The 25,993-nt window shown below is 39.8% G+C and overlaps 1 protein-coding gene across 3 annotated transcripts in view; it reads left to right on the top strand.

Moving 5' to 3' along the window:
• ATXN7 (ataxin 7) overlaps positions 1 to 25,993 on the top strand; it is an 87,548-nt gene that overhangs the window by 44,478 nt on the left and 17,077 nt on the right. For 2 of the 3 annotated variants that reach the window (XM_075158697.1, XM_075158696.1), the window contains one exon: positions 6,533 to 6,637. The exons of the other annotated variant lie outside the window; for it this stretch is intronic. In XM_075158697.1, the coding sequence (XP_075014798.1) occupies positions 6,533 to 6,637 (105 nt within the window). The remainder of the gene's footprint in view (positions 1 to 6,532; positions 6,638 to 25,993) is intronic. 3 annotated transcript variants of the gene reach the window in all.

Here is a 25,993-nt window from a genome sequence, read left to right as displayed (position 1 = left end):
GTTCATTACTTGAAATTTTGCAGAAAACCATCAAGTATGTGTATTTTTACTAGAATCTCTTATTTTGATTTAAAACTTGTCTAAACCAGAGCACTCTGAAAATTACGTGATTTTAGTTATTTTGTTCACAATATCTGTTTAGGAATATTCTTTTTTTATTATCATTTTGCATAGTATACAGTAAAAAAAATTGCCAGTAGTTTAATTTCATTTCAACATTGATAAGTATACAAAAACACTTGTGTGTTCATGAATGGTAAGGACTTGGGAGTTTCTGGAAAATAGTTTGGAAAAATATTGTGTAGAAATAATATTTCAGTTGCAGAAAGTGAAGTATTTGTGTATGAAAGGTAAGTTTTCAGATGCTAACTTAGATCACTTTTTTTTAAAAACATTCATATCAATTAAAATAAGGGAGTATATGGCTTACAATTGATGGGAGCTTTATTTAAGATAACTAAGTTAATATACCTTGTAGTGCTATTTGTGCAAGCTGCCGCAGGCTTGCATCTAGGATCCTCTCTGCACCTGAAAATTACTTGTTATTGACAACTAATGTCAGCAATAAATCCAGCAGGATTTCTTAGCTAAGTTTTAGCTTTTGGGGCTGACTATAAGCCATTAGTCTGGTTGTAACCAAGCTCAGCTTTCTGTTTGAAATCTGCCTGGGTTTGGTGCAGGCTGTTTCATGTGGTCCTAAACGCTGGTTAGTCGCCTTCCTTCTCCCTCCTCGTGCCTCTCCCCCCCAAATCACAAGCTCTTAAAAATAGTGATGTGGGAGGTTTTGTCTGCTTTCAGATATTAAAATGACATTCATGTCCTCCACAACCATAAAGGGTAAAAGAATAGAAATATTTTTATTACTTTAACAGGATTTGACAGGAGCTGGGACAAGTGTTATAAGCAAATTACAGGAGGTGGCACAAAACTTTTTTTCCTTCAAGATGTCAACTAGTTTCAAGTTACTGCTGCTGTGTTTTTTTCTTCCCTTTTTGAAATTTTTTCAGATGTTACTGAAGAGTTGTGTTATTTTAAAGAAAAGTTCTAATAAAAACATGCCTTTAGAGAAAGAGATCTACCACTTAAGTCAAGTTCAAACAAGGTGTATTCGCATATTTTTTACCTTAGTATGATCAAGACTAATTCTCTTTTAACGAGAAGAGAAAACACAGCTAGTACGGAGCAAACGTATTCAAGATAGCTTTTGTGGACACTATTTGAACTTACTTGGTCCATGAAATAAATAGTTCAAATAATCCAGATTTGGCAACGTTTCAAAATAATGGGATATATTTATAATTTCCTTATATAGTACCTCCAGAACAATTCCCTGATGTCCTAATGGAAAGCCTAGTGAATCGATAAAAGTTGGTACATTTACTTAGGGTGGATTTGGATCAGGCCCCAGTAAAAAGAAAAATAAATTCTGTGTTTGGGGAGTTGTAAAGATAATAGGGAGTTATATCTGTTGTGAGTGTAAAGTTAATAGTCTAGGGCATCGCGTTTTAATGCATCTAATATTAACTATAGTGATTAAAAATATTGTGGAAGTATACTCAGGTTGGTGATGTGCTGAAGGCATGTTATGCAATGCCGTGGGGATCTCTGTAGTCAAAACATTTTGCTGTTCACATCGGGCATCAGCATGATGTCCATTGTCAAATTACAGTAAATGGCAAGCAGTACATACATATTTGTGATAAATCAGATTCAGGCTTTAAGAAATAATCTTAATAAGCAGATGCTTATGCTGAGAATGGATAGGGAAAAAGTGACCATTAGCAGCGTTCTGGCTTAAAAAATATTTCTGCAGTACTTTTATGTATTCTTGTCACTTTTTTCATCAAGTGTTTTATTCTTTTGCTCTAACTGTGATAGAGTTTGTTCTTTGCCCTTTCAGTTCTGCCCTTGCTGGTTTTGCTTTCTCTTCCTCTGTTTCAGTTTTCACTCTCCTCGTTTTTTCAGTCGCGGTGAGTAGACTTCTGCAAAATAGGAAGCTTGTGTTCTGGTCTCTGCAAACAGCCAGGATTAGGCCTCCTTTTACCCTCTTCCTCCAGAGTTTGCTGTCCTGGAGAAGATCTTGACCTCACTTTTTTTGGTGGTATTTCATTTCATTTCTAGAAGGGATATTGTCTTATTAGATGCTAGGATAGATGGACTGTGCAATGGTCCCAGTCTGAAAAGGGACAAGAAGATTTGTAGGAAATTTGATAAATTTGGGGGGTTAAAAAAAAAATCCAATAAAAATACGTAGCGGAGCTGTGGAAGTCACTGAATCTAGTGGCTCAATAAACACAAACTGCCGACCTGTTCTCTAGCTGCGTGATTTAGCCTGTTTTATTTGTTCTGTTGTCTGTGATGTTAAGTAATAGAATTGAGAGTACACAGACACAGTTACTTTTAACGACCACAGGCGTGAATTTCTGTAGTGTAACTGTCTTGAAAGAAAATGTTGAAAATACAAAGAAATTATTAGGTGACTTATGTGCTTCTACATCCCTCAGGAGGAGAAGAGGTGGCAGCTCAATTTAAGAAAGTTTTTCAGAGTAGACATGCTGAGCTCCATGTTACTTGATGTACAGTAAGCCAGATTGTCCGTTATTGTTTTTCCTTTTTTATTAGAAAAGATGCTGTATTGGCCTTTTCCAAATAAGAAGCATTTTCCTTATTACATGCTCAATAAATAATGCAATTAAAATATCTCAGAGTTGCCTATGGCATGGGCTTGTTCTAGTTTTGGTGAAGTGTACCGCAATATATCATTTCAAGTTACCTTTTTAAAAACACAGTAACTAAGTTACATTTGAAAGGAGAAGTGAATTCTGGAGGTCACAATGTTCAGAGGTTTCATATTATGGAGGTGAATGAAGTTGTTTTTCTTTATGATGTTAATAGAATTAATGTAACTAGCAGCTCCTATAACAGTATTTGTATGTTGATACTGTATGAATACTGCATTTATTGAAAAAAATAAATGGAAAGTTTGAGGTCTTGGTTTAAATTTTTAGTTTGACCTTGAAAAATGTTCCCAGATGGAGAGAGTTAAATGAGCCCAGCTTTGAAAGAGGAACATACGAATCACGGTTGCTAGGCTCTTCCCTGAGAGGCACAGGATTTACATTTACAGTGAAGTATTTCAAAAAGTAATCTTTAAACTCGGAGAAACAGTACATTTGAAATGACACTGGTGAAATAATATAAACTCAATTAGACTTTTAGATAGAGAATTTGCATGTCATTAAATGAAATAGGTATAAAGTATTAGACGTTAGAATATCAACTGCAAGACTTGTGAACTTTCATAAGTGGTTGGGGGGCAACAGAAAAATTAGGCATCCATCTCCTACTCTTGGTACGTACTTACATAAGTTTTGTTAAATTATTCTGTATATTATTCTCTAACATTTGCATGGTCTACTTTGTCGTTCTCATAGCAGTGCTGCATAGATGTTTGCCCCTTGGATTGGAACACAGAAACAGAAACAAGATTTCCCTGAAACCTGCTCTTGCTCTGCTTGACTAAAATGACAGTGAAGCACGTTAAATGCGTGGGAGCTTACCCGCCTAAGAGCGAGGCTTCTGGGTTGGGAAGTGTGGATTTAGGTCTCTTCCAGTCGTCTTAGCTGATCTTGGCTGGGTCACACTCCTTACAGTTCCAAACCCATTGTTAAAACTAACATTCAGGTCTCCATGAAGTATTGATACTACTTTTTGCCCCCTGGTATCTAGTCCGTGGGCTGGTCTCTTGCATTCATGCAGTGCTCAGCATAGTCGGGTTCCTGTCTTATTTGGGGCCCTCTGGGTTTCTCCAACAAAAGGTTTTGATTGTCTCCATTTTAAATAAATGCTTTGATAATAAAAAGCTATAGTTTTATAGTTTTTATAGTTTTATAGTTTTTTTTTACCTCATATGAGAAAACAAAAGGAATTGCGTTTGGGACTCTAACCTTCCCGCTACTCCCTCCCTGCGTTTAGATGCTGCTCTATTCTCAGTACTGTAGGAGAGCACTGCAGGGGTAGATCATCTTTTACATTGATTTGTGTGATCTGGCAGGAGTCTTGTACGTGACTTCCTTTGAAGTCATGGTTGTGATTTTGGGTTGGAACAAGTCTTTTTTTTCTGTGTCAAGTAGTTTTACTCTTAGAATGGTTCTTGATGAGTTTTGTGTATTTCCTAGTATTTTGGCATTGCTTTCTGTTGCTTGGAGCTTTGATTTTGAAACTCTGAAGATGTGCTTCACGGTGTAAAGGATGCTTGTAAATTATTCAGATTTCTTGGGATCCCCGAACTGAAATGGGAAAACATTTTTGTTTACATCAGTTTCTGACAATTTCTTTCACTTGTCGTTTAAAATTGCAGCTCTGAATTGCCAGCAAATATTCATAAAAGGATACTTAAATAGAGTGAGCGTGGTGTCTCAGACTAGTGTCAAGGAGGGCTTTATCTTGCAAGAGACACAGAAGTAGGCAATCCTTTCCTCCTGTTAATGGTTCCCCTCCTCGCATTCTGTACAAGCTGGTGTAAAGTCTGTGAATCCAGTGTTGTCTGAAAGGTACGGTTATGAGAACAGGTTACAGGGTGTGGATTTACAGTTCGTTAGACATTATACAGTAGCAGCCTGTCTGTGTGCTATTAACAATGTAAATAGCAGGCGGTGCGCACTGTTATTGTCCCATTCATCATGGTGTATTAGTAGTCAAATGGAAGTGACCCTGGAGTGTTTGCTTGCTGTGTGGAAACTTTTTTACGCAGGCATACCCAAAGAGCTCCTGCATGAAATATTAGCAATGACATTTCAGTTTATACTTTTTTTTTCCTTAACTAGCTTAATATTACATCACAGAAAGTATACATTGAAAAATAGAAGTTTATTATTCCTATCTGATTTTTTTCCCCAGCTTATATTTACTCAGTTTTGCCTAGTTTGCAGTGTTAGGTGTGCCCGAGCTTTTTTTATATAAATATCATAAAAATAAATAAGCAAGACTCGCTGCTTAATGAAGTGCAAATCTGTTTATAATTTATTATTTATTTAATGTAACCTCAGTTGCCAAAAGGTGCCTGTGATTTAGGTAAGTGTAGCTCTGATCTATTGCAGCCATGTCAGATGTCGATGGTCATTGTATTTGCGTCCAACTGCAAACTCCAGTTGCAGCTGTTATTGCAGGTATCATGCTTAATTTTAATGTAGCACTAATAAGGTTTTTGGAAAACCTGGGATAGACCTTACTTGTTAAAGAAAGGTAATTAAATTTTTATGATGAAGATATTTACTACAAAGGGAGCCCTTAATTCTGGAAGCTGGTTGGTGTGGATACGTTCTTTTCTCTGCAAGAAACGAAGTGGAGTCCGTGGGGCTCTACAGGGCTGATAGCGTCGCACTGCCAGCGGTTACCTTGGGTTATGGCGCATTCACTCTTAAAATGCAGCCCACTCAATTTATTTCATAATTGGTGTTCCATTAGTAAACAAAAATATGGATGTTGTTAAAAATACACATAGGCAAATTAGTAGCTTTAAAACAAAACCCTGGGGTCAGTTCTAGCACAGAGGTAAATAAGTTTAACTTAATTTCTAAGTTACTGTTAACAAATCTATTACTTGAGTATTTTTTTTAAGAAAGTAAGTTTTCTTATATCAGTTTTAAACCTTTAAATAGTATTATAGATCCCTTAGCCACATGCTTTGGCAATAATAAATTTATACTCTTACGTTTGCAGTTTCCTATTTTTTGTCTTCTGATGATCGAATAACATTTTTAGTTATATAAATGTAGTATACCTTTAAGTTGTGTAGTAAATGTTGTATTTAATGCTCCAGTAGTCTCTGAATGCAGTTTTAACTGTTAAACTGTATTCTTAAGAAACTGTATTCTTAAAAACAAAGTTGTAGAAACTATTTTTATTAGTAAAAGTCTGCAAGTATGTGTGTTATCTCTGAAATCCACACATGCTCTGACATATTGTTATCTCTATTTCTCTCTCTTATATAGCTGTTACACAGATCTCTGGCAGCAGATGGCTGGACTATAATGTACTGTTAAACAAATAAAACCATTAGGCATGTAATACTGCCTGGTAAACGACTGTCTGTTTTTAAAATGGTTTAAAAAATTAAATAGAAAATAAAGTTCATTTTTTCATTCATTTAATGAAATTGGAATAAAATCCAAACCCCTTTCAGAATACATAAAACATCCCCTCTTATGTTGTGTTTGTCATTTGAAGTCAGTTTTTTTTTATTACATTCTTGCATCTGGTGTAAGATAATCAGTCCTAAATCACTTTTCTAATAGATGTTTTCTACAAATAATCGCTCATTTTACATTTATCTTTGTAGGAAGATTTTTGCTTTTGTAATACTCCAGCACAAAATTATCTATTGCATTATATGCTCTTTTTTGCTCATTTTCAAATTTGATACAAATGTATTAAAATTATGATTCAACACTAGTGTCATGGCTCTGTAATTAAACTGTTTTTCAATAATTGACAGCAGCTGAGAGATGCCATTTTGTCTTTTTGTTTTTAGATATGCCAATATTTGGTCTTTGCCCGGCTCATGATGATTTCTATTTGGTGATGTGTAACCACTGTAATCAGGTCGTAAAACCACAGGCATTTCAATCACATTATGGTAAGTGCTTAACTATTTTTAATAATTAAGGGTGAGGTTAAATCAGGATTAAGCCTGGCAATTTTTTTTTTTTTAAATTGATGGTACGTAGATCATTACATTATAAATAATGTCAAAGAACATAACCTGTGTTTTAATCATTTTATATACATTGTAATGCAGCTACGTAAAAATCTTGTTCCTTTTAATTTTTTTAATGCCTTCTTGAAATGCTGCATACGTACAGTTCAATTTTGAAATGACATGTATATATGGTGTATTTCACAGACAGTATGTGTAGTGTGTTTGCGTCTGAGAGTGTCATTTCTCCTTGTGTATTTATACAAATTATTTTTACAGGGGTTCTGTTGCAGTGTGAACTGTGAACTTGAGCTAAAAGCTAAACTTACAAATTTTGTTGTAAAACATAGTATGCTTCCAGTGGCCAGTAAGCTTGCTTATTTATTTTCAGGAGTATCAATTTGTATTTGTTTTACTGGTCCGATGGTTTTGTATATAAACTATGCTAGGAAGCTCTTGTTGTGTTGGTTGGTGTTAGCCAGTGTTTATAGAGGACTGAGAAAATGTGAAGTGCTACGCAAGTTCAAGTGCTTTGTTACTAACTACAAACCTAACTGGGGGAGGTTGGCAGTTCTTCTTTTTCATACTCCTCTCAAGACTAGAAATTAATCTCAAACAATTCCATGCCAATATTTGGATAGGAGGTTTTGCATATTCGGCTTTTTGTTTCTTGAGAAATTCAGGAGATGTTTTCTAACCAAGTGTTAGTAAAAAAGACGGACAAAGCATCTTCTGAACTACTCCTTTCTCCCTCTGTGTGTGCGTATTTGTATGTGTTTCCTTTTTTTCTAGCCCAGTGCATCTACTGATGTATATGCCTCGGTGTTTAAAAGGGTAGAAAATGCTGGATATGGGTGGGGAGGCTCTTCTAGTGTTGAGAACAAGGGATAACTTTTCTTGCATCTTAAATACTCCAGCCCTTTGGCAAGAAAAGGCATACTCGCTTCTTCTGCTTCCTAGAGACTGGGAAGGGGTCTTCCTACGCTGTGCAGAGGGTGAACTTCTTATCCTTTCTACCTCTTACTTGAGGTTTTTTGTGTTATAATGCCTTACGGATTATATCTTTGCCCTTGCTGCTGGATTTCTGTAGTCGTGTCACACAGAGTGTCTTGGAGAAGAGTCTGATAGGTCTTGTGACATAATTCTTACTAGTTTGGTGTTATTCTGTGGATGGCAGTAGTAATAACATTTAAAAAAACAAAACAAAACATAATTTTGTGGATGTAAGTCTCCAGAGCTGTAGGGAGACAGAAGAACAGAAGAGCATCAGCTTTTCTTACTCTGGTTGCTAGAAGGCTTTGTATCAGTTGAGCAAGTCCACCCCTTGCCTCACCTGTCACTGATGTCCAGTAAGTCCTTCTAAAATGCCATATTAAATTGATTCTGACAGTTAAAAACAAATTTGTGGGGGAGGTCTGGATGGTACCCAGCTCTGAGTGTTGGCATACTGACTCTTCCATCTTGAGGCTAGTAATACGGAACTGGCTCATGTTGGTAGTGATGGAGAGCTGTGGATATCTGCAGACACTCTGCGTTGTCTTTCTGAAATGAGCAGGTGATCTCCAGATACTGTCTGACAAACGGACACCCGTACTGTAGGAACCAGTATCGTAGCTGTTGGCATGACAGCCTTGTGGGCAGACTGGAGCAGCAGTTCAAGAACTGAATAGGTACAGCATTGCTTCTTGACCGTGGACATGAAAGCATGGGGTGTTGTAACGCTGCTTCTACCAGTGTTAAACTTGTTATAAGAAGTTAATTCAAACTCTCCTATAAGTGCTACTTGCAATTTAAAAGAGACAGAGCGAAGAGGGAACTACAAAATTAAGGTATGGAAAATACTTGAAAAAAATGAAAGAATAAATACTAATGTAATGTTCCCATTCTGTATCATATTGTAGGAGCGTGATCTCTGAACATGAAACTTTCTCTAATGTAAACCTTACATCAGTGGCAGATTCATACTTTGAGAGAAATGTAGAAGGAGGGGATGGAAATGATGAGGTTATTCTTAGTATTTCTTAACATTCTGAACAATGAAGGCGCTCGGCAAGGGCTGCGGCGTGCAGAGGAAACAGGCGGGGTCATTCTGATGAGAAAAACAGGCTTGGGTGGGGTGAATGTCATTAAAGGACCTTAGTTTGCCAAACTAATAGCCTCAGAAAGGTAAGAAGGCTGAGTTGGTGATTTTGTGTAGAGCTAGTGCTCTCCTCGCTTTTTATCAGCCTTCACATTCTTGAAATCCCTACACAGTTGTCCCTCATTTTAGCAAATTGAATGTGAAAGCTGATAAATATGGTAGGTGATTGATTACCAGGCAACGGTGGGTTTTTTGTGTGGTTTTTTTTTAAAACGCTGTACTTCAGGAGAAGGAAATTGCTGAAGTCCTCAAAACACACGGTTCTTTTAAAACAGAAAGTACGCTGTCATGATAATGAGAAAATAAAACACTCCGAATTCATCGCAGTCGGTTTTCCCTGAATTAGGTCTTTTATTTGTGGCATTATTTCAGGGATTGATAAAGGAGAGATTACTTCAACAAGTTCAACTTCAACAGTGCATCAATGAAGCTGTACCTTTGTGATGTTCTTAGGGTCTTTTAAAGTTATTTTTAATTATTACCAGAGAAAGAGTAATCTCTTAAAATATTCTACAACTCCTGGTGGTATGTGTTGCTTGTACTTGGTGTTCTTTGAAACTTGTCACGTGGGATTTTATTTTCTGAAGTAGAATATGCTCTTTTAAATGTCACTTTTGTCAAAGGAAGGCCAAACAAACTATTAGCTAAACCTAATGAGCTAATTAATTTCTTCCAAAGCATATTTGTGATAAACTACTTAACTAGGTAGGCTGAGAGTGCATTGCACGGCATATGCTGGCTTTTTTCCCTGGACCACAAGTAGTCAGAAATAATTTAAATGTAACCTTGTTCATCAGAATATTTGACCTTTTTAGTAAAATACTTTATTGATACAAATCACAGATTTTTGTATGTAACTGATACTTTTATATTTCGTGGGTTTTGATTGACTAGAAGAGGTATTAATTCAAAATTCTACTTTTTGAGGCAATCTAAGCATGCATTTGGAGTATGAATTGCCATTTTAATAATTTATTCTATACTGTTGATATATATACTATCATTGATTTACAAAATTCAGTGACGTGTTTGGTATGCGTAACACCACGTGTAGGTTCGTTTTGAAAAGCAATCTAATATAACGAGATCTCTGAATTCTGCTTGTGGTATTTCTTCCAGCCTGTGTAGGGCAGCTGACTGTCAGTACACCGAGATGGTTTTGCCCTCTCAGCCTAGGGTGGCAGCGGTGCTGGGCATCTGGCGGGGCAGGAGCAGGCCAGCCAGCCGAGGAGAGTTGTTTCAAGACAAATCCTCTCTTCTGTCAGATCTCAGATGCCTCATTTGTGGGGCTGGACAAGGGATTTAAGTCCTTTATTGCTGGTGCTTTTTGAATGGTTACGCTGTCATGGTATCGGCATCTTCCTTGGATGGCTCAAGATCAGTTCAGAGGTGAAAGATGGAAAAAAGGTATAATGTTCAGGCATTCAGTCTCATGGGTGAAGCACCTGAGCTCACTTATTGTGATGGCCTGTTTTGAAAAAACACAGTATTTTTCTGCAGCTGAAGTATTTCTCTACACTCTGGATGATCGTGTGCCAGCCTCTCCAACTTCCATGCCACGTAGACTCTCCTTCTGTATTTAAATCATGTGTATTTCTTAAGTCCCCGCACAGTTTCCTCTCTTAACATACGAAAATGACTCTGCTGTCGGTCAGATTGCTAACCGTCACGCTCCTCAGGAGTGCCCCCTCGGCAGGCAGCGGGATGTGCCTGTGCCCCTTTTATTTCCTCTCTCTCCTTCCCATGAAAATGTGCTAGATACGGCTCCCATGCTGCGCTGCAAGGTTGCTCTTTGAGGAAGCCATCGCGACAGTTATTTCAGGTTGTTCGTGGAAACCCTGAAGTGACGTGGTTTTCGGGCCGTATGACCTTTCGTTGGTATTTCAGCCGTTCCACGGGTTTATCGCATCTCCCTGTGGTTATCAGCCTCCTGTCTGAGGAGAGATGCTTCTCTGCACCATCTGGGCTGCTTTGTGGCTCAGAGGAGAGGAGGCAGCTCAGCAGTGTGGAAGTAGCATCAGTGGAGAGATGTGGCGTTTCTTCCTTCTAATTTTTCCCATTTTTTTTGCAGAGTTGTTTGTTTCTTCTGTGCCTTGGTTTCCGTAAATATAAAGTGAGGTTAAACTCTCAGCAATAATAATGGCGGCTACCTGTCAGACTTAAACGGAGAGTGTCTGAGTCATGTAGCAATTGTGAAAACCATTAATCCAGTACATATTGGAAGAGATGATGATAGTGTATCAGGCTTTGAGTCATTAAAAAGCTATGCCCAGCGTTTTGATTAACTTCCGTAGGTTTGGCGTGCAGTGGCAAAGGTGAGCAACACTGAGCTCTGCTTGCTGCAGCTCTGTGAGCTGGTGGGGAATCGCTTCAGCGTTTCTGTTTCCAGTCAGTGCACATTTAAGTGTGAAGCATACGATTCGGAAACAGGATAATAATACAGATTTGCCCACCTTTTGTGATTCCTAGGAGGTTGTGAGATTGGAATAGAGGAGGTCATCACACAACCTTATACTCAGCCTGGAGAGACTCAGAAGGCAGATCCTGGCAGTAGAGAAAGAGATGTTCACTTGTGTTACTTGGGTCCAATCTGCAAGTCAGTGTGAGGTCTGTCATGAGTCTCCTTCATCTACCTGTATAACCGTATTCTTTCTTCCCTCGGCCAGTTCTCACACCCACCTTTAGTTAGCAGGTTTACTGCTTTAGCTAGTCATAAGGGGGTTTTTTTGGTGTTGGTGTTAAGTGCTTGGATTTGGAGAGAACATGTGATATTTATTGTGTTTTTAATTGGGATAAATGATCCGTTAACTATTCCTGCTAATATGCTGTTGTATTTCAGATGTTATATCATATGTAATTTAAGTATTACAGGCCCTGCAGCGTTATGCACTTGGTGTCTTCTGACATACTGTGAATTGAATATAAATTTGTCCTACCTTCTTTGTGTTACCTCAAATTTGGCAGCAGCTAATTGTTCTGAAAAATCTGACATCAGTATTTAATATTTGTAAGTTTTCTTTTTCGAAGTTCTGCAGATGTTGTTTAAAATAGAGTAGAGTGTTTAGCATGGATTACAAAGTTAAAGTGTCTGTACAAGGCAGCATTTGAAGCAGATAGGAAAGAAAGGAATGTACTGAATCTTGTTCCAGAGCCACTGGACCTGAGGACCTTTGTTGTTTGGTGGGGTTTTTTGTTTTGTTTTGTGTTGGGTTTTTTGGGGTTTTGGTTTTTTTTGTTGTTGTTGTTGTTTTTTTTCCTTGTAGGAGATTGCCTGAGCCTTCATTATGGCCTGCATACTTTTTGCAGCAAGCAATTTGTTTCGGTAATTAAGTGTCCGCTATTTGCTAATGTCTTTTTAAAGCAGTATGAAAATGTTTTATATAAATCATAGGAATTTTCTTGGATATCGGTAATCTTCTGTAGTAGTCTAATAACCAAAATGAAACTTGAATATTATGTGATGTGTCACAGATGTGCTGGAGTAATCTGCCAAGCATATTGCCAAACGGGCACAGGTGGCATTTGGCATGTTGTGGCTCGAGTTAATGTATATGATTTAACAAATTATCATTGGCAGCTTCAGAGCTTCTGTTTAAATACGCAGTCCTCTCACAGTAGTTTCCACAGTCCAGATTCCAGTAGTTGGATCATAGTCTCCGGGTCCAGCAACAACTAGTTTCATTTCTTCTTGGCAGAGATTTGTGAAATTCTGTAGCTTTTGCAAGAATCATCTTGGCATATTCCCAGACGGGAATGGGCTCAGAGGTCAGCACAGGATTCATTTCAGAAAAAAAAGTTTCAGCTGATTATTTAGTTATTTTTAAATAATGCATCATTAAATAAGAAAGTATTACCACCTGGAAAGAAACTCTGTAAATATATTTCGGGCTTTGAAATGTGTACCCCAAAGCTATTAGCTGAATACCAAATGTGCTAGTTGGGATTTAAAGTCACAAACAAGTTCTGCCATGCAGATTTTAAGGAGTGATGAAGTTACGTGCTGTGGTTAATTGTAACATCACAAACGGTTCATGTGCAGAAGGTTATTTTTGTAAGCGTAATGGCTGTGGTCTTTGTTTATTACATGAAAGCATAGGGAGTCTGTTTGAGAAGTTGATGGCAGTTTTCTAGTAAAACTTCCTCCTTTTTTGTGGGTACATGGATTTGTCAAGCTCTGGTTGAAGACATAAAGCAATTTCAAGTATCAGCTAACAAAAAAGGTGATGTTCGGCTTCAGATTTAAAAAAGAAATTGATTGTTCAGTTTACCGCTTACCGTGTAACTCATGTTATTCTACCTACAGCACTGTGAGTGCTAAAATATTGCAAACTTAAAGTGCTTTGGTGTGCTTTTGGCTTTTCTTGCCTTTTGGTTAGCGTGAATCGAATTTCATGCTGTTCTGCCATAGCAGAAGACCTACATGCAGAAATCCTTGTGTTTTATTACTGGCTGGATAGAGAATATCTCTTTTTATTCTATTCTTACTAAAATGTTGAAGTATTTAAAATAAGTCTAACATATAAAATTATACAAGGGTTCCATGAAAACCCTGCTCCTTTATAGTGATCTCCTTGCTAGGTGTTTGGAGGCTGGGACTGACTGCTTCCTTTTCAAGGTAAACATTGACGGGGGAAGAACAAGTGGAAAGAAAGAAAAACAAAGATATTTATCTTTGTGGGAAAAGAGGAAGCAGTGCTGCGTTCACTGTTGCTTACAGAAATAGTTGTTAGCAAGAGGGGGAAAGTTAGTATGTTGACAAATAGATTGGAGTAAGATCTAAAAAGAAAAGTAGTTCTAATAAAAAGTAGCTGTTGAGTATATCTGACTACAGCTTCACTTTGGAAGAAACCAGCTGGGATAGTTGCATCAGGTCTACAATTAAAAATGATTGACAATGAGAGAGTTAACCGATCTAAAAGCCAATGTTAAGTTTTATCATTCAGGACTCATTTTGAATGCTGAAATGGCATGTGGAGCAGAACACAGCTCTCAACCATCGTTTCAGATTTTCTGCGGGTTCAGGGAAGGCCATTCTGCATCAGCTTACGAGCTCCACATCCTTGGAAGGTTTCCTTCACAGCTAAAAGGGCTCTTTCTAACGCCTAAGCCACTCCTTCAAGCTGGAGCTCGGCCAGAGGAGGTGGCACGCATTGCGAGGGCAGGCCATGGGCACGCAGGGTTTGGCACGCAGCCCTAAGCTGAGTGCAGAAGAATGAAGCTGCAACCTGTTTAAGAGCTGGGGAGGTGGAAGAAGCCTGAATCGGAATAAAAAAGGGCAGGATTTCTGCTGTTGTGGAGGAGAGTTGGGAATGCGTCAGAGCTATCGAGGTGTGAACTTGGTGTTGGAGGGTGGAATTAGAAGTAGTTTAATTTCAAAAGCTAACCACACGCAGATGAATTATTTGTAAGGACTTCCTCATTTATTTTTTGGGGAGAAGTATGTGTTCTTGTGAACTTTGTAGATTATTCCAAGAACTGCAAACCTCAGATGAACACCACAGCGCTTCATGATTCCAGGGAGGAGTATTCTGGGAAGCCTGTAAAACAATGTTGAGTATTGAACTGTCACGAAGAAAATAGTTTGGGTTGTTTTTTGCTTTTTTTTCATGGAAGCACATAGTTTCAAGTTGCACAGACTGTACCCTCTCATCCCACCAGCCGACTCTCAAACTGCCGCGTTTGGAAGGGAGAGGATTTGCACATAATCTCTTTTTCTTTGCAAGCACAGCTACAAAGGACAGATAGGAAATCTCATCAGTAACCATCAATTACATTAATTTTTTGCCAAGATACCACTGCTCCCAGCGCAGAGCTGTGCAGCACCTGGCTGGGGCAGCAGCGGCCAGCTAGCGCAGGCAGGAGAATGGCAGCTTTGGCAGGGCTGGTTCAGCAGAGCTAGAATTAAGTGGTTTGCAGTCTGGGTGGGTGTGTGTCCGAGAGGGGAAAGAGAGGACACGGGGGAATAGCTAAAAAAGGAAATGTAAAACAAAGACTGTAAGTAAAATACATACAAAAAGAAATAGATGAAGACAATAAAGAGGAAGCTAAATAAGGAAGGTAGGAGAAAATGACCTTGCAGGAGGGAGAACAAAGTAAATATGGTGCTGGTTTTATTACTCTGTATTGAGGGGGGGAAAGTGAAAGACAGAAGGAGAGGTTTGACAGAGCAAAACAAACATAAGCTTTTTCACTGGTTTTTCCTCTCTTAATGTTTTGGCAGCAATGCTATTAGTGTGGTTTGTGTAACGTCATGGCATTCTTGGATTTTGCACATTTTGGTTGGGAGTGGGGGGAACAACAGTGCGTCCTACTTGAGACACCTCTCCCGGCTTTATGAGGCACTGACCATCAAGGAAAGAGATGGATACAGGCATGCTTGTGCACTTATTAATAGGTCATCTTCTGTTTGTTTTCTTACACATCCCTTTTACTATTTCTTGCTGGACTTCTTAAGTTTATTTAAAAATTCTCATTTTCTGTACTGTAAATAATATTTTTTTTAGAGAGTAGGAGGTGCATAGGATGTACGTAGCTTTCACACAGCTCTTGCAGTAAGAGGAATGCCCACCAGTTCTCTACAAGAGGAGAGAAAAGGAGATCGTGTACTAGATGGAAGGAAGTTACCCATGCTGGACCTACATAAAAGCAGTGTTTTGTAGGCAGTACTTCATCTGCTGCCTCAGGAAAAGTAGGCAACATTTTGAAAGCTATGTTCTCACCTACAGCAATAGTGCACCAAATGGTACCCAGGCGTGTATGTGAGTGTCGTGCTTTTGGAAAAACTTAAGACAATATTATTCTTACCAAATTAAAAGAAATAAATAACATTTTGTATTTAGGCACAGCTACAAAGTAGGTAGGCTGCTACGTTAGGCATTATGTCAAGTAATTTTCACCTGTTATTTATTTACTCATTTTTGATCACCAGTTTGCTGGCTTTTTAAAAATAAACTTCCAGGTATTGATATGATACTGCTTTGTTTTTTTTTTCTTCCAGGCAATATGATACACTTAAAATCTAACATTTCATACACATAAAGTTTACAAACTGTGTTTTTAAGATATTACCAGAAGAGGGAGTGTATAACACTTTATATGGAATGAAACCTGTAAGTTTACTGATGAATAGCAATCAATAACCACATGATTTACGTAATAAGTTAAAAAAAAAAAATAATTGCAGGCTGAAATTCACTTTCAAAAGAGCACAATGAATGCCAACTTTTCAAGCTCCTCATTAGGTTTAATTCAGTTGAACACTAAATAATTATATCCAAGTAATGTAAGTGGCCTTGAAGTCAATTCAGATTCCTAAATGTTGTGTTGTGTCTACCTGTAGCAAAGATTCAAACAGCTTTTCAATAGCAGTCTTGGATTAGCTCTTACAGTACCCAGCTCTGGTACTGGGTAATAAGAGCTCCATAACAATGTGAAACTTGAAAACAATTAGAAATATCTTTTAAAAATGTAGAAAATAACAAACAGAAATAGATAAATATGATAGGAAATTTTACATAGGTCTGTGATACTATTATTGACTAAATAGGCCATCATTAGCTATCTCGGGCAGTAACAGCCAAAATACTTCCAAACCCTATTATCTGCTATTGATGAAACAAAACCATAATGTAGTGCTTGTATAGAAAATCAATATTTTGACTCTATAATTTATGTAGATGTTCCCCTAGTTGTCATGCAGCAGGGCAACAGGTTAGTCCTTTGAACAATAGCAAAATGATGTAGGAGAAAAAGCCATCAGTGTGTCTAATATATAAACTCCTAATAAACTTTGCCTTTTCTGCTGCCTCATACAACTTCTGCAATATCTGAGAGCACTGCTGGCCACAAAGATTGCAATTACATTTTAACTTGTTTCCCCAGGTTGTATTAGAGAAGGAAGAGCCATCATCAAGAGATTCTTGTCCTCTTTTCTGTTCTCTGTTCCCCAAATAATGAGTTGTCCATGTTGGTATGAAACTCTCACTCTTTACGCTGGTTTGTAAAGGATGCAATTAGACCAGGCTCCTGGAGAGTTGAAGCAGTTCCTACATAACTGAGTTTTTCCTCGTTGTTTGGCAAGATTGTCAGAAAATCTTTAACTCACAATTCTATATAGAGCAGCTTTTCAAAAGGAAGCCTTCTCTTTTAGCCAGAGAAAATGGCTTCTTATGTTTTTACCCCATAGGATATTCTTCCGCCGCCAGGCAGAAGTTGTATTGTGCCGTGTCCTCTATGTGTGACCCCGCGGGTTGCAAAGAACCTGTTTGTTGTGTCTGGCGGTGGGAAAGGCCCTAGTTTCTGCGGTGTGTTGCGGCTAATTCTGTGGGTTAGGTAGAAGGTGTACCCCTTTCAGTGCGCCCTTCCATCTTTGAGCCTGAAACTTTCAGATGTTTGTGGATTATTTGTAGAGCTGGATTTAAGCTGATCAGAAGTTTTGTGTGATATACTTTGATAGTTTTAAGAGCTGTTCATTATTGTCTGCAGATATTCACATGGAATTCATGGCTCCTCTCCTTGCTAAGAGGAAAATTGGCTGTGTCTCCTTTGTTACTACGTGGCTGAAGTCTTCATTTGAGTTCGTAGGCTAAGCATTTTGATGTTCTGCTGTATTAGGATGGACTTAGTGAAGTAATTGTTTTCATTTCTTTCACTTTTCTAGATCATAATGAGAAGCCTAAGCCTTACAGTACTCTGTAAGGCTCTGGCCCTTCTCATCATTGGCATGGGACTAGCTAGCTCTCATTTTCTTCAGTTTCATTTTGGCTTACAGCCTCTGACAAGCTACACATAACCATGTATATGCCTGGAAGCCTGCCATCTTGGCCCTCTCCTGGCCTCTAAGGTCAACGGAGAGGTTTTTAAACCGCCACAGTTCAGTCCCATCCCCGTCATAGTGCCATGTACTCTTTGACCAAAGGTCATCAAGTGGGTCACAAAGCTATGCACCAGCCAGCTTCTAAAAATACCTGTGACTGCTTTGATAGCCATAGAAATTATATAAACTAATATATGTGCGTAATATTGCAAGGTTTGATGCTCGCATCTCGCTTGTCACAGGTGGAGAATGACAGCTACTGTCATTTAATTTTGATAGTGGCCAGTTCCTTTCTCAGTCCAGCACGCTGTCCATAGGATCGATCGGTGTTCAGAATGAGGATGGGTACTGACCTTTATGACCATACCCATCACCTTTTTCTGGGATCACAAGAATGTACCCGGGGAGGCTGGAGGCTTGGCAGATAGTTAGGACATGCTGGAAGCCCTGATGAGCTCCTGGGCTGCTTGCTGTTTCCTCTGCCCTGTCCCAGGTGTCCAGGTGGCAGTGGTCCACAATAGCTGTGTTTGTATGCTTGAAATCTAATGTGCTAAATGTCTTTTTCTGGTTTTAGTCCCTGAAAATGGCATAAGTCTATATAGAAGCCTTCGCGCTCTGTGTGTACACGTGCTATATGGGTAGCAGTTTTATTTTGTATTTCGTATAAACAAGCACGTTGTGTAAGTGGAGTTGATACTAAGGCATAAAATGCTGTCACTTGATCGTGCACCAACAAGCCTGTCAAGTTGTTCCTCTGTACTCAGCCACCCATTTTATTTTGGATTTGCTCCACTTTTCTAAAACCTGAGGAACTTCTAAGCATGCCACTTGGAAAAGAAAAGAAAACACCAAAACCAGAAATCTTGCCTGATATATTTGTCTTTTCTGTAGCACATAAGACACTCTGTGGCAGCTGCTCAAGATAAAATCCAGTGATTTCAAAATCCATTGCCCCATGGTTCTGGAGATTCTGGGAATTTCATTCATGATGGTACTTCGGAGCACTTGTTTCCAGCTTCAGGGGAAAAAAAGACACACAAGGTCTTAAATACAAGTCAGAAGCACTACTTTTTATATATGATTTTGCTGCTGCCTTTACTAAGGCTGGTTTCATCGTGTCACATAGCGTCCGGCAGGGTTCTTTCCGTGCATTCCCCATAGCAGCAAAGTCGGTTTTTCCAAGTAACCAAGCTGGAGTTCTCGATTGATCAACTTTTAAGAAGTTTGGTGTTGGCTCAGGGCCCATCATTCTCTTCCTTCCAGGAAGAACAATAATAGTAGCCAGTAACAAAACAATCTCTTTAAAACAAAATATTTACAACGAAATCATTTTAGACAGTATTAAACATAAACATAAGCAGGCTGCAGTGTAAGCAAGCCGAGCTTATGCAGTGTTGATATCAATCAGATGAAATTCCTTGCGAATCTAAATTTTTTTTATGTACCCCTCAAAACTTCCAGGAACTGGCAAACTAATCATAACTGCAGCTCACAGTGCAGCTCTTTGTCATCCCCAGTTGCTTAGGCCTCCAGCCTGTTCCCTGGGATCAAGTCACACTTTAATTCTTGCTAGTCCTCGTTCTGTTAATTGCTAGCTTTGGCACAAGAAGGCTTGTGGTTTGTGAGACTGTCAGGTCTTTGAACGGATGGTTTTGCTCTTTGTTACGGGGAGAGCAGATGGTGCGAAGGCTCGAACTGAGCGGTCAGGATTGGGGGAGAGGGTAGGAACGCTTTTTGCTGTGGCAGTATTAGCTTGCACCAGCCAGCTTAAAGTGATTGTGAAATTGGTGCCTGAGATTGCTGAATTTTGAGAAAGGATAAATGAGTTGTTTCATCTGCAGTGGAGATAATGAAGCCTGGTCGTCTGTGGCTTTGTCCTGTGTGTTTTGCCATCGCTCTCCCTCCCATTGTAACACCTCCTGCTCTGTGCACATATGTAGCTTCAGGTTTCATGTCATGTTTTGCATCCCCCCCGCTTTTTTTTTTATTTGCCTGTCAGTTTAATAAGACATATGCATGCCACAGCCAGGCTGGAGCGTGCACATGATGAACCAGCCAGTGAAGATCTTCCTCTCTTCCGCTGAGAGGTCCCACCTTTGCTGTCTGAATGCTGATTTTAATGCTAATGATAAACCCCGGTATCTTTAGGACCTCTGTCAGTGGAGGGGGTGGGCGAGCACACCACCTCAAATCCAGCTCTCCCGTTTATTTGAAATTAACCTATCATTTCAAAATACAGAACACTAAAATGTAGACAAGTGTAAGGAGACATGGTAGAGCTGCTTTTATCTCACTTCACAAAACCAGGCAAGAAAATATAATGTAAACAAAAGATTAAAAATTCTCTAGCCAATCTTAAAAACAATTTTCTTGGCAATGCAAAATGTGCAGAATACTTCAGGTTGTAGAATGTTTTTTTTGTTTTGGTTTGGTTTTGTTGTTTGTTTTTGGTTTTTTGCATTTCTTAACATTCTGCGGTACTCATTCATATTAGGGAGCTACTGTATGTGTGTGCATAGTGATAGCATCACCCGTGATATAAATATCTTTTCATGTTACATGGATTCAGTGAGGAAACGAAGAAAGGAGGGGGTTGATGCTGTTCTTTACGTTATCTTGAGTGGTAGGAAGCAAACTTTCTTCCATTCCAATGGTTTTAACACAATTCAAATTGTTCTTTTTGGATGATACTGCAACAGCAAAGACCTGGAAATTAGGTCCTCTGCAGGGATGCATGTTGAACTCCCTGGACGCCTGCCCTGCCTGCGCTGTCCTGAGCTGGCGCTAGAGCAGGAGCCTCATCGCTTCAGCCTCATTCCCTGGGAGCGATCCGTGTGGGCAGATGTATGTCCCTTTGTCTATGTATCTGCACAAAGTATTATCACAGCTTGCAAGGCTAATTTTAGGCCTCTGAACTCAGGTATTAACTGATGATATAAGTGTTTGTGTTCAGACTAATGTTGTTGGTGTTTTGGGGATTTTTTTAAATGACTTTAAGTAGTGTTGATAGAAAATAAAACTTAAAACCATTTGCGATATTTAGTAGCAGGAAAAGAACTTCATTATTTCATTGCCTTATATAATGGGTTGTTTTTACTACATTTAACTAAAATTACTTTTGCATTTGTCAGAGTACACTTGCAGCATGTGATTTAACTGTGGCACATGCATCAATCTGTTTCAAGGTGAAACCCATGAATATTTACTGTATAAAGTTACTTAAAAGCCTTTAGTCATTGGAAAATAGTAAATAAAAACAAATGCACAGATTGAGACAGTTGACATATATGCTGCTACTATAACATAAGCAACCATAAAATCCCGTTGCATTCCCTCTTGGCCATTGTGTGCCTTCCCTTGGGCTGTTGCGGTTTTTTCTCCATGTGAATGTACCGTCATGCCTCTCCCTTCCATTCCAGCTCCTGCCTTGACACCCAGCTGCTGGGGTTTCTTAGCGATTGGACTCTTTGTCCTCACCCTTACTCAGAAGGAAGACAGCTTTCTATATTGTTCCACGTGGGAATTAAATTGCCTGATCTTGGTCGGTTTATTTGTGGAAAAAGCAAAAAAATAGAAGTTACTCGCCCTCTTGGTTCTAAAATGAGACTAGAGCAAATCAAAGACTAAGGAAGGATATATTCTAGTGGGTAAGAAAACAAATACATCAGTGCTGGTTCCGCACGTAGTAGTTTAAAGTCAAGAATTTTGTGAACCACTAAAATCTGTTGGAGACTTATCCAGTTTTAATTATGGGTGTCAAGTAGAAGAGTATACAATAGAAACAAATCCTCCAAAAACACGCATGCCTCTGGTACTAATTTTAGCAATGGAAGGAGATGTCTTTTAAAAACAGCGTAATCCAAGGAAATGTCTTTGTATTCCTGAGTTGTCCTGAACAATTAATGGTTAGGTGACATGAGCTGTCAACTTCTCTTGAAATTCAGAGCAAAAGAGGGACTGGTTGCTGTCTCGTGTTCTGAGTGCACCGACATGGGAAAGTTAGTATTTAATATTTGTGGTTTAGGATTTAAGATTTGTTTCTAAGCTTGTTAATGGGAGTAGTAGTCTCCAGGTTTCTGTATGTTCCTTTAAAAAAAAAAACCAAAACCAAAACAAACAAAAAAACCAAACCCAACCAACACCCAACCTGTTGAAATGGTGCTCCCTGCTTCTGTTTAACCCTTCTTTATGAAAAGAAAGTGATATGCTAACACACTGATACTAATACACAAAGGCGTTTGTAGAAGCCAGATGCCTTTCCTCTTGGCAAACTTTTTATTTTGGTGAAAAAGTGATTGCTTGGTTTTAAAAATGAACTTGGGTGTAATTTGATAAGTGAGGAAGGCCAGAAGTTTCAGCTTTGATTATGGTAATTTAAAACAAGAGCAAAAGCCACAAGTTGTTTCTTCCTATTCTATTTTGTCAGCAGATACGCTATAATTTTTTCTAGTGATTACTTAGGAAATGGTCCAGAAATTAGTAATTTGGTAAAGATTAGATTTTAGTATCCATGTGCTCACTTTGGGTGGAAATCAGACCCCAATGTTCAGACATCCAAGTCTGGACATTTAGGATGGCGAGACCTATCTGGAAGTTCAGGACAGTAAATACTGGAATGAATTTGTGCTGCTGGAGAAGCATCCCAGGAGCGTCCTCCGGTGCTCTGCTGGGGCAGCAGGGGCCATGCCCCCCCGGGCCGCCATGGGCCACCAACAGCCCAGGGAGCTGCAGCTCCGGGGATGCCAGCTGCCCCCGGGCTGGGCGATGCAGCCGCGGGGGAACCGTCCCAGCGCCGCCGGCGTGGGCCTGGCAGCTCACCACGGCAATCGGAGAGGGGATTAACTTCCATCCGCAGGGCCTGCCGCCATGGCCATCTCCAGCCTCCTCCGTGGCTCCAGCACCCGTCGGCAGCAGGCAGAAGGTAACGCTGAGGCTGGCCAGAGCCCCGGGGGCAGCCCCCGGGGGCAGCTGTTTGCCACGAGGTAGCCGAGGCTGGCTGGGAGCCCAGCACCGGTGGCGAGGCAGCCTGGCGAGGACAGCGGGTGCCGCGGGGCCGCGGCGGAGTTCGCCGAGCGACATGGATAATCTCACGGGGAGGGATTCCGTGCTGCAAGTGGCCCGCGTGAGCCCTTCTGAAATGTCACCGGAGCGGTCTGGCCCGACTCCAAAAGCGGGCGGGCGGCGAGTTTGCCATGAACGGGGGCGAAGCGGCGAGCTCAGCTCTGCTCTGCTCTGTGCCGTGCAGCCCCTGCCGGGGCCGGCGCTGGGAGCTGTGCGGGTGCCTGCCCGGGGGGCTGCGGGAGGCGGCTCCGCTCCCAAGCTGGGTCCCCGCAGAAACTTGGAATCCGCAACAAGCGCTCTGAAGCTGCTGCTCTGATGGGGAAAGTGCAAGGGGAGAAAATAGCAATAAAAACGTAGACAGCCGATTGCAGTCCTGTCAGGCCTCTAGCTAACTTGGCAGCTGTTAATCAAAGTGTTAATTAAAGAAAGAAACTATTAAAAGCGTGTTCATTTCAGCTTGTTTTCTTGAATGCACTCATCCGTGTAATTTATAAATCAGAGGGCAAATACATTCCTTGTTACGGCTCTGTGTGGCTGGCTGGCTGTGGGCAGGATGGTCTGTGCCGTTTTATCTCTGGTTTAGGAGGAAATAGGAAATACAGACACAGCCTGGATGTGTCAAGTGCAGTTGTGTTTTTATTTGAAAGGTTAAACTTGCACAAACATTTTAGTTAGCGCATCCTAATTACAGCATTGCTTGGTTCTTTCAAAGTGAAATGTGAAAGGGCTGGTTTATTTCATTTGAAAGACATTATTGTGCAAGCACAGTAGGTTTGTGCCCTCGTTTGAGTGTATTAGTGATTTCTGTGAGACTTTGCTGTGCTAACGCTGCTGTAAAATTTTAATTAGTGTATAGTTAACACGGTCGATGTTTTTAAACATGAAAACAGTTCTTTCACGCCAATTGTGATTGACCAGTGTTAATGAAATAAGCTGTAATGATCCTTTTTTATAATTGAAAAATGACTAATGCCTAAAAACCTTAAATCGGTGTAAAATAACGTAAGGATCTGATTTAAAACAAGAAACCAAAATATTTATTCTCTGTTTTCCATTGAAATTGCAGATTGAGTATTTATGGTTCCAAGAGATTTCAGATTTTGGAAAGTTATTCGACTCTTGAAACATCTTTTAACAATATTGCAATTCACCCTACCACAGGTTTGCTTCCCATCTTCATTTTCCATCCTGGAAAAGTTCAACATTTCTTGTGTTTAAAGACTTGGTCAGAAAACGGGGTGTTAGCCGCGCAGGCAGAAGCCCAGCCTGGATCCCTCACGCCGTTCTCATTTCCCCGTGAAGTTTTCCTGCAAGTGGGCGCTGCCCATAGGTGTAGAGGCTCGGTAATGCTTTTGTCCCGTTCGCTGTAGGGAAGCGCATGGGTTGTCACATCCATAGGGTGTGTGTGGTTGGTGCCGTACATATGGGGACAGATGTGAGAGATGGGTAACGTCAGAGATAGCGACGGGAGCTTCCTTCTCAGCTCCATCAGTCAGTGTTTCCTCGTCTCTGCCATGAGCAGTAACACGTCGGGGGAGAGGAACGGCTGTTGTAGTCGGTGTGTGGCTAGTTCTAAGTAGCCATGTTCATGTTTATCTTTTTAATCTCACAAAGCTTTCATATTGTGTCGCAGTGGATGTCACTTGTTAGTTGTGCAGTACATAAGAAAAATATTTGTGCTCAATGTCTCTTTATCTTGTTGTTTCTTAATGACAAAATCAAAGAACGCGATTTACTTAGCTGACACTACTATTTTTGTATAACCTGTGATATTTCCTCTTATTCTCCTACTCAAAACAAAGTCAATTCACTCTTCTTGATCTCTTTCATATGGAGAGCTTTCATTTCAAGACTTTTTTTTTACACCCATCTCCAGAACTTTATCAGTTAGCCCTTAACCCCCTTTGTATTTTGGTTCGCTAACAGCTTTTAAGCAAGTTTTCAATGTCAGCACATTTTTTTTTTTGTAGCGGAGCCGAGTCTGACAGTCAACATGCAAGGATTAAAGTTTGCTACATGTAAAGAAATAGCTACAGGGGAAAACATTAAAATTCCTGATTGTGGCGTGAATAGAAGCATTAGCAAGATGAAAGCTAGACAGGCATTTGGATATGTGAACTCATCTGAATATATTACACAATATTATAATAGTATGTGATAAGGTCTTGTAAGGAGCATTGTTGATGCTGAAGGGGAAGAACATGGTGTTAAAGGTGTAAACCTGATTTCTGGGTAGAAAATGGGCGGAGAGAGAGAAAATCAGAAATTAGGTGGTGGTTCTTCCCTTAATTCTTTATTCCCATGGTTTCAACACAGAGTTCTTTATTAAACTTCTGTTTATTCAACTTTAATAAAAGTTTAGAATAATGTTTTTTTATTTTCAATTTGCTTTATGCTTGTTTTGAAAAGCTGAAGCTTTTCTTTAATGTCATTCAGGGTAAGCATATATGAGAGAACAGTTTTCCAGCTGTATTTTTGAGGAAGCTGACCCATGCTGCATCTTGGTACGATGCTAATCTATACTGGTTACCTTTTTTTGACGTTTTTGTTTACTATCACTGTGGCTTCTCCAAAGTTTTTTTTCAAATAACAATTTTTTTAATAGCAAAAAATTATTTATTCGATACCTGCTTTTTAATCAGACAGTGCAGGTATTGTCATGTCGTCAACAGGCTACACAGAGATTAGTGCTCATAATGTGGACATTATAATCTCTCCATGGCCCGATTACCATCTAAGACACTCTGCTCTCCTTCCATAATAACTTTGCAATATTTATATTCCAGCGCTTGACAGATTTACAAGACGGCTACCGACCGAAAGGTCCAGGGCCAGTTCCCTGGTGAGAAATCTGTCCTTTCCTTCCCCCACCTCTTGGCAAGTTGCTCGGGAAAGGGTACCAGAAGTTTGATCTTGGATATTATGCCGGAGTCTTTTTGAGATGTTAAAGCCCTTGCGTTTGGGTTTACCTGAGCAAAAAGGGGGATGGAGAAGGATGGGGAAAACGGCCTCCTCTGGGTGATGAAGGGCAACCTCCCAACAGTTGGTCTTCCTGGCTCCATTTTGCTTGTGGTTCTGCTCCGTGAATAATTTAATGTCCTGCTTCTATCAGTTTTCCCATGTTGCTCTTGAGAGATTTACTGGTCTCCAGGAGGCTTTGAATAGCTGAAACAAACCTGACAGGAGCGTCCCTGATTCCAGTCTGCCGCTGCGCGCGAGCGCCGCACAACACAGCAAAACCCTAGTCTGTCTGCAGGCTTGGCACGACAGTCTGTGTTGG

This window comes from Calonectris borealis, chromosome 10, assembly GCF_964195595.1.
Source record: "Calonectris borealis chromosome 10, bCalBor7.hap1.2, whole genome shotgun sequence".
Classification (NCBI taxonomy): Eukaryota; Metazoa; Chordata; class Aves; order Procellariiformes; family Procellariidae; genus Calonectris; species Calonectris borealis.
Note: the sequence above shows the minus strand (reverse complement) of the source record. Positions and strands in the feature narration are given on the sequence as shown.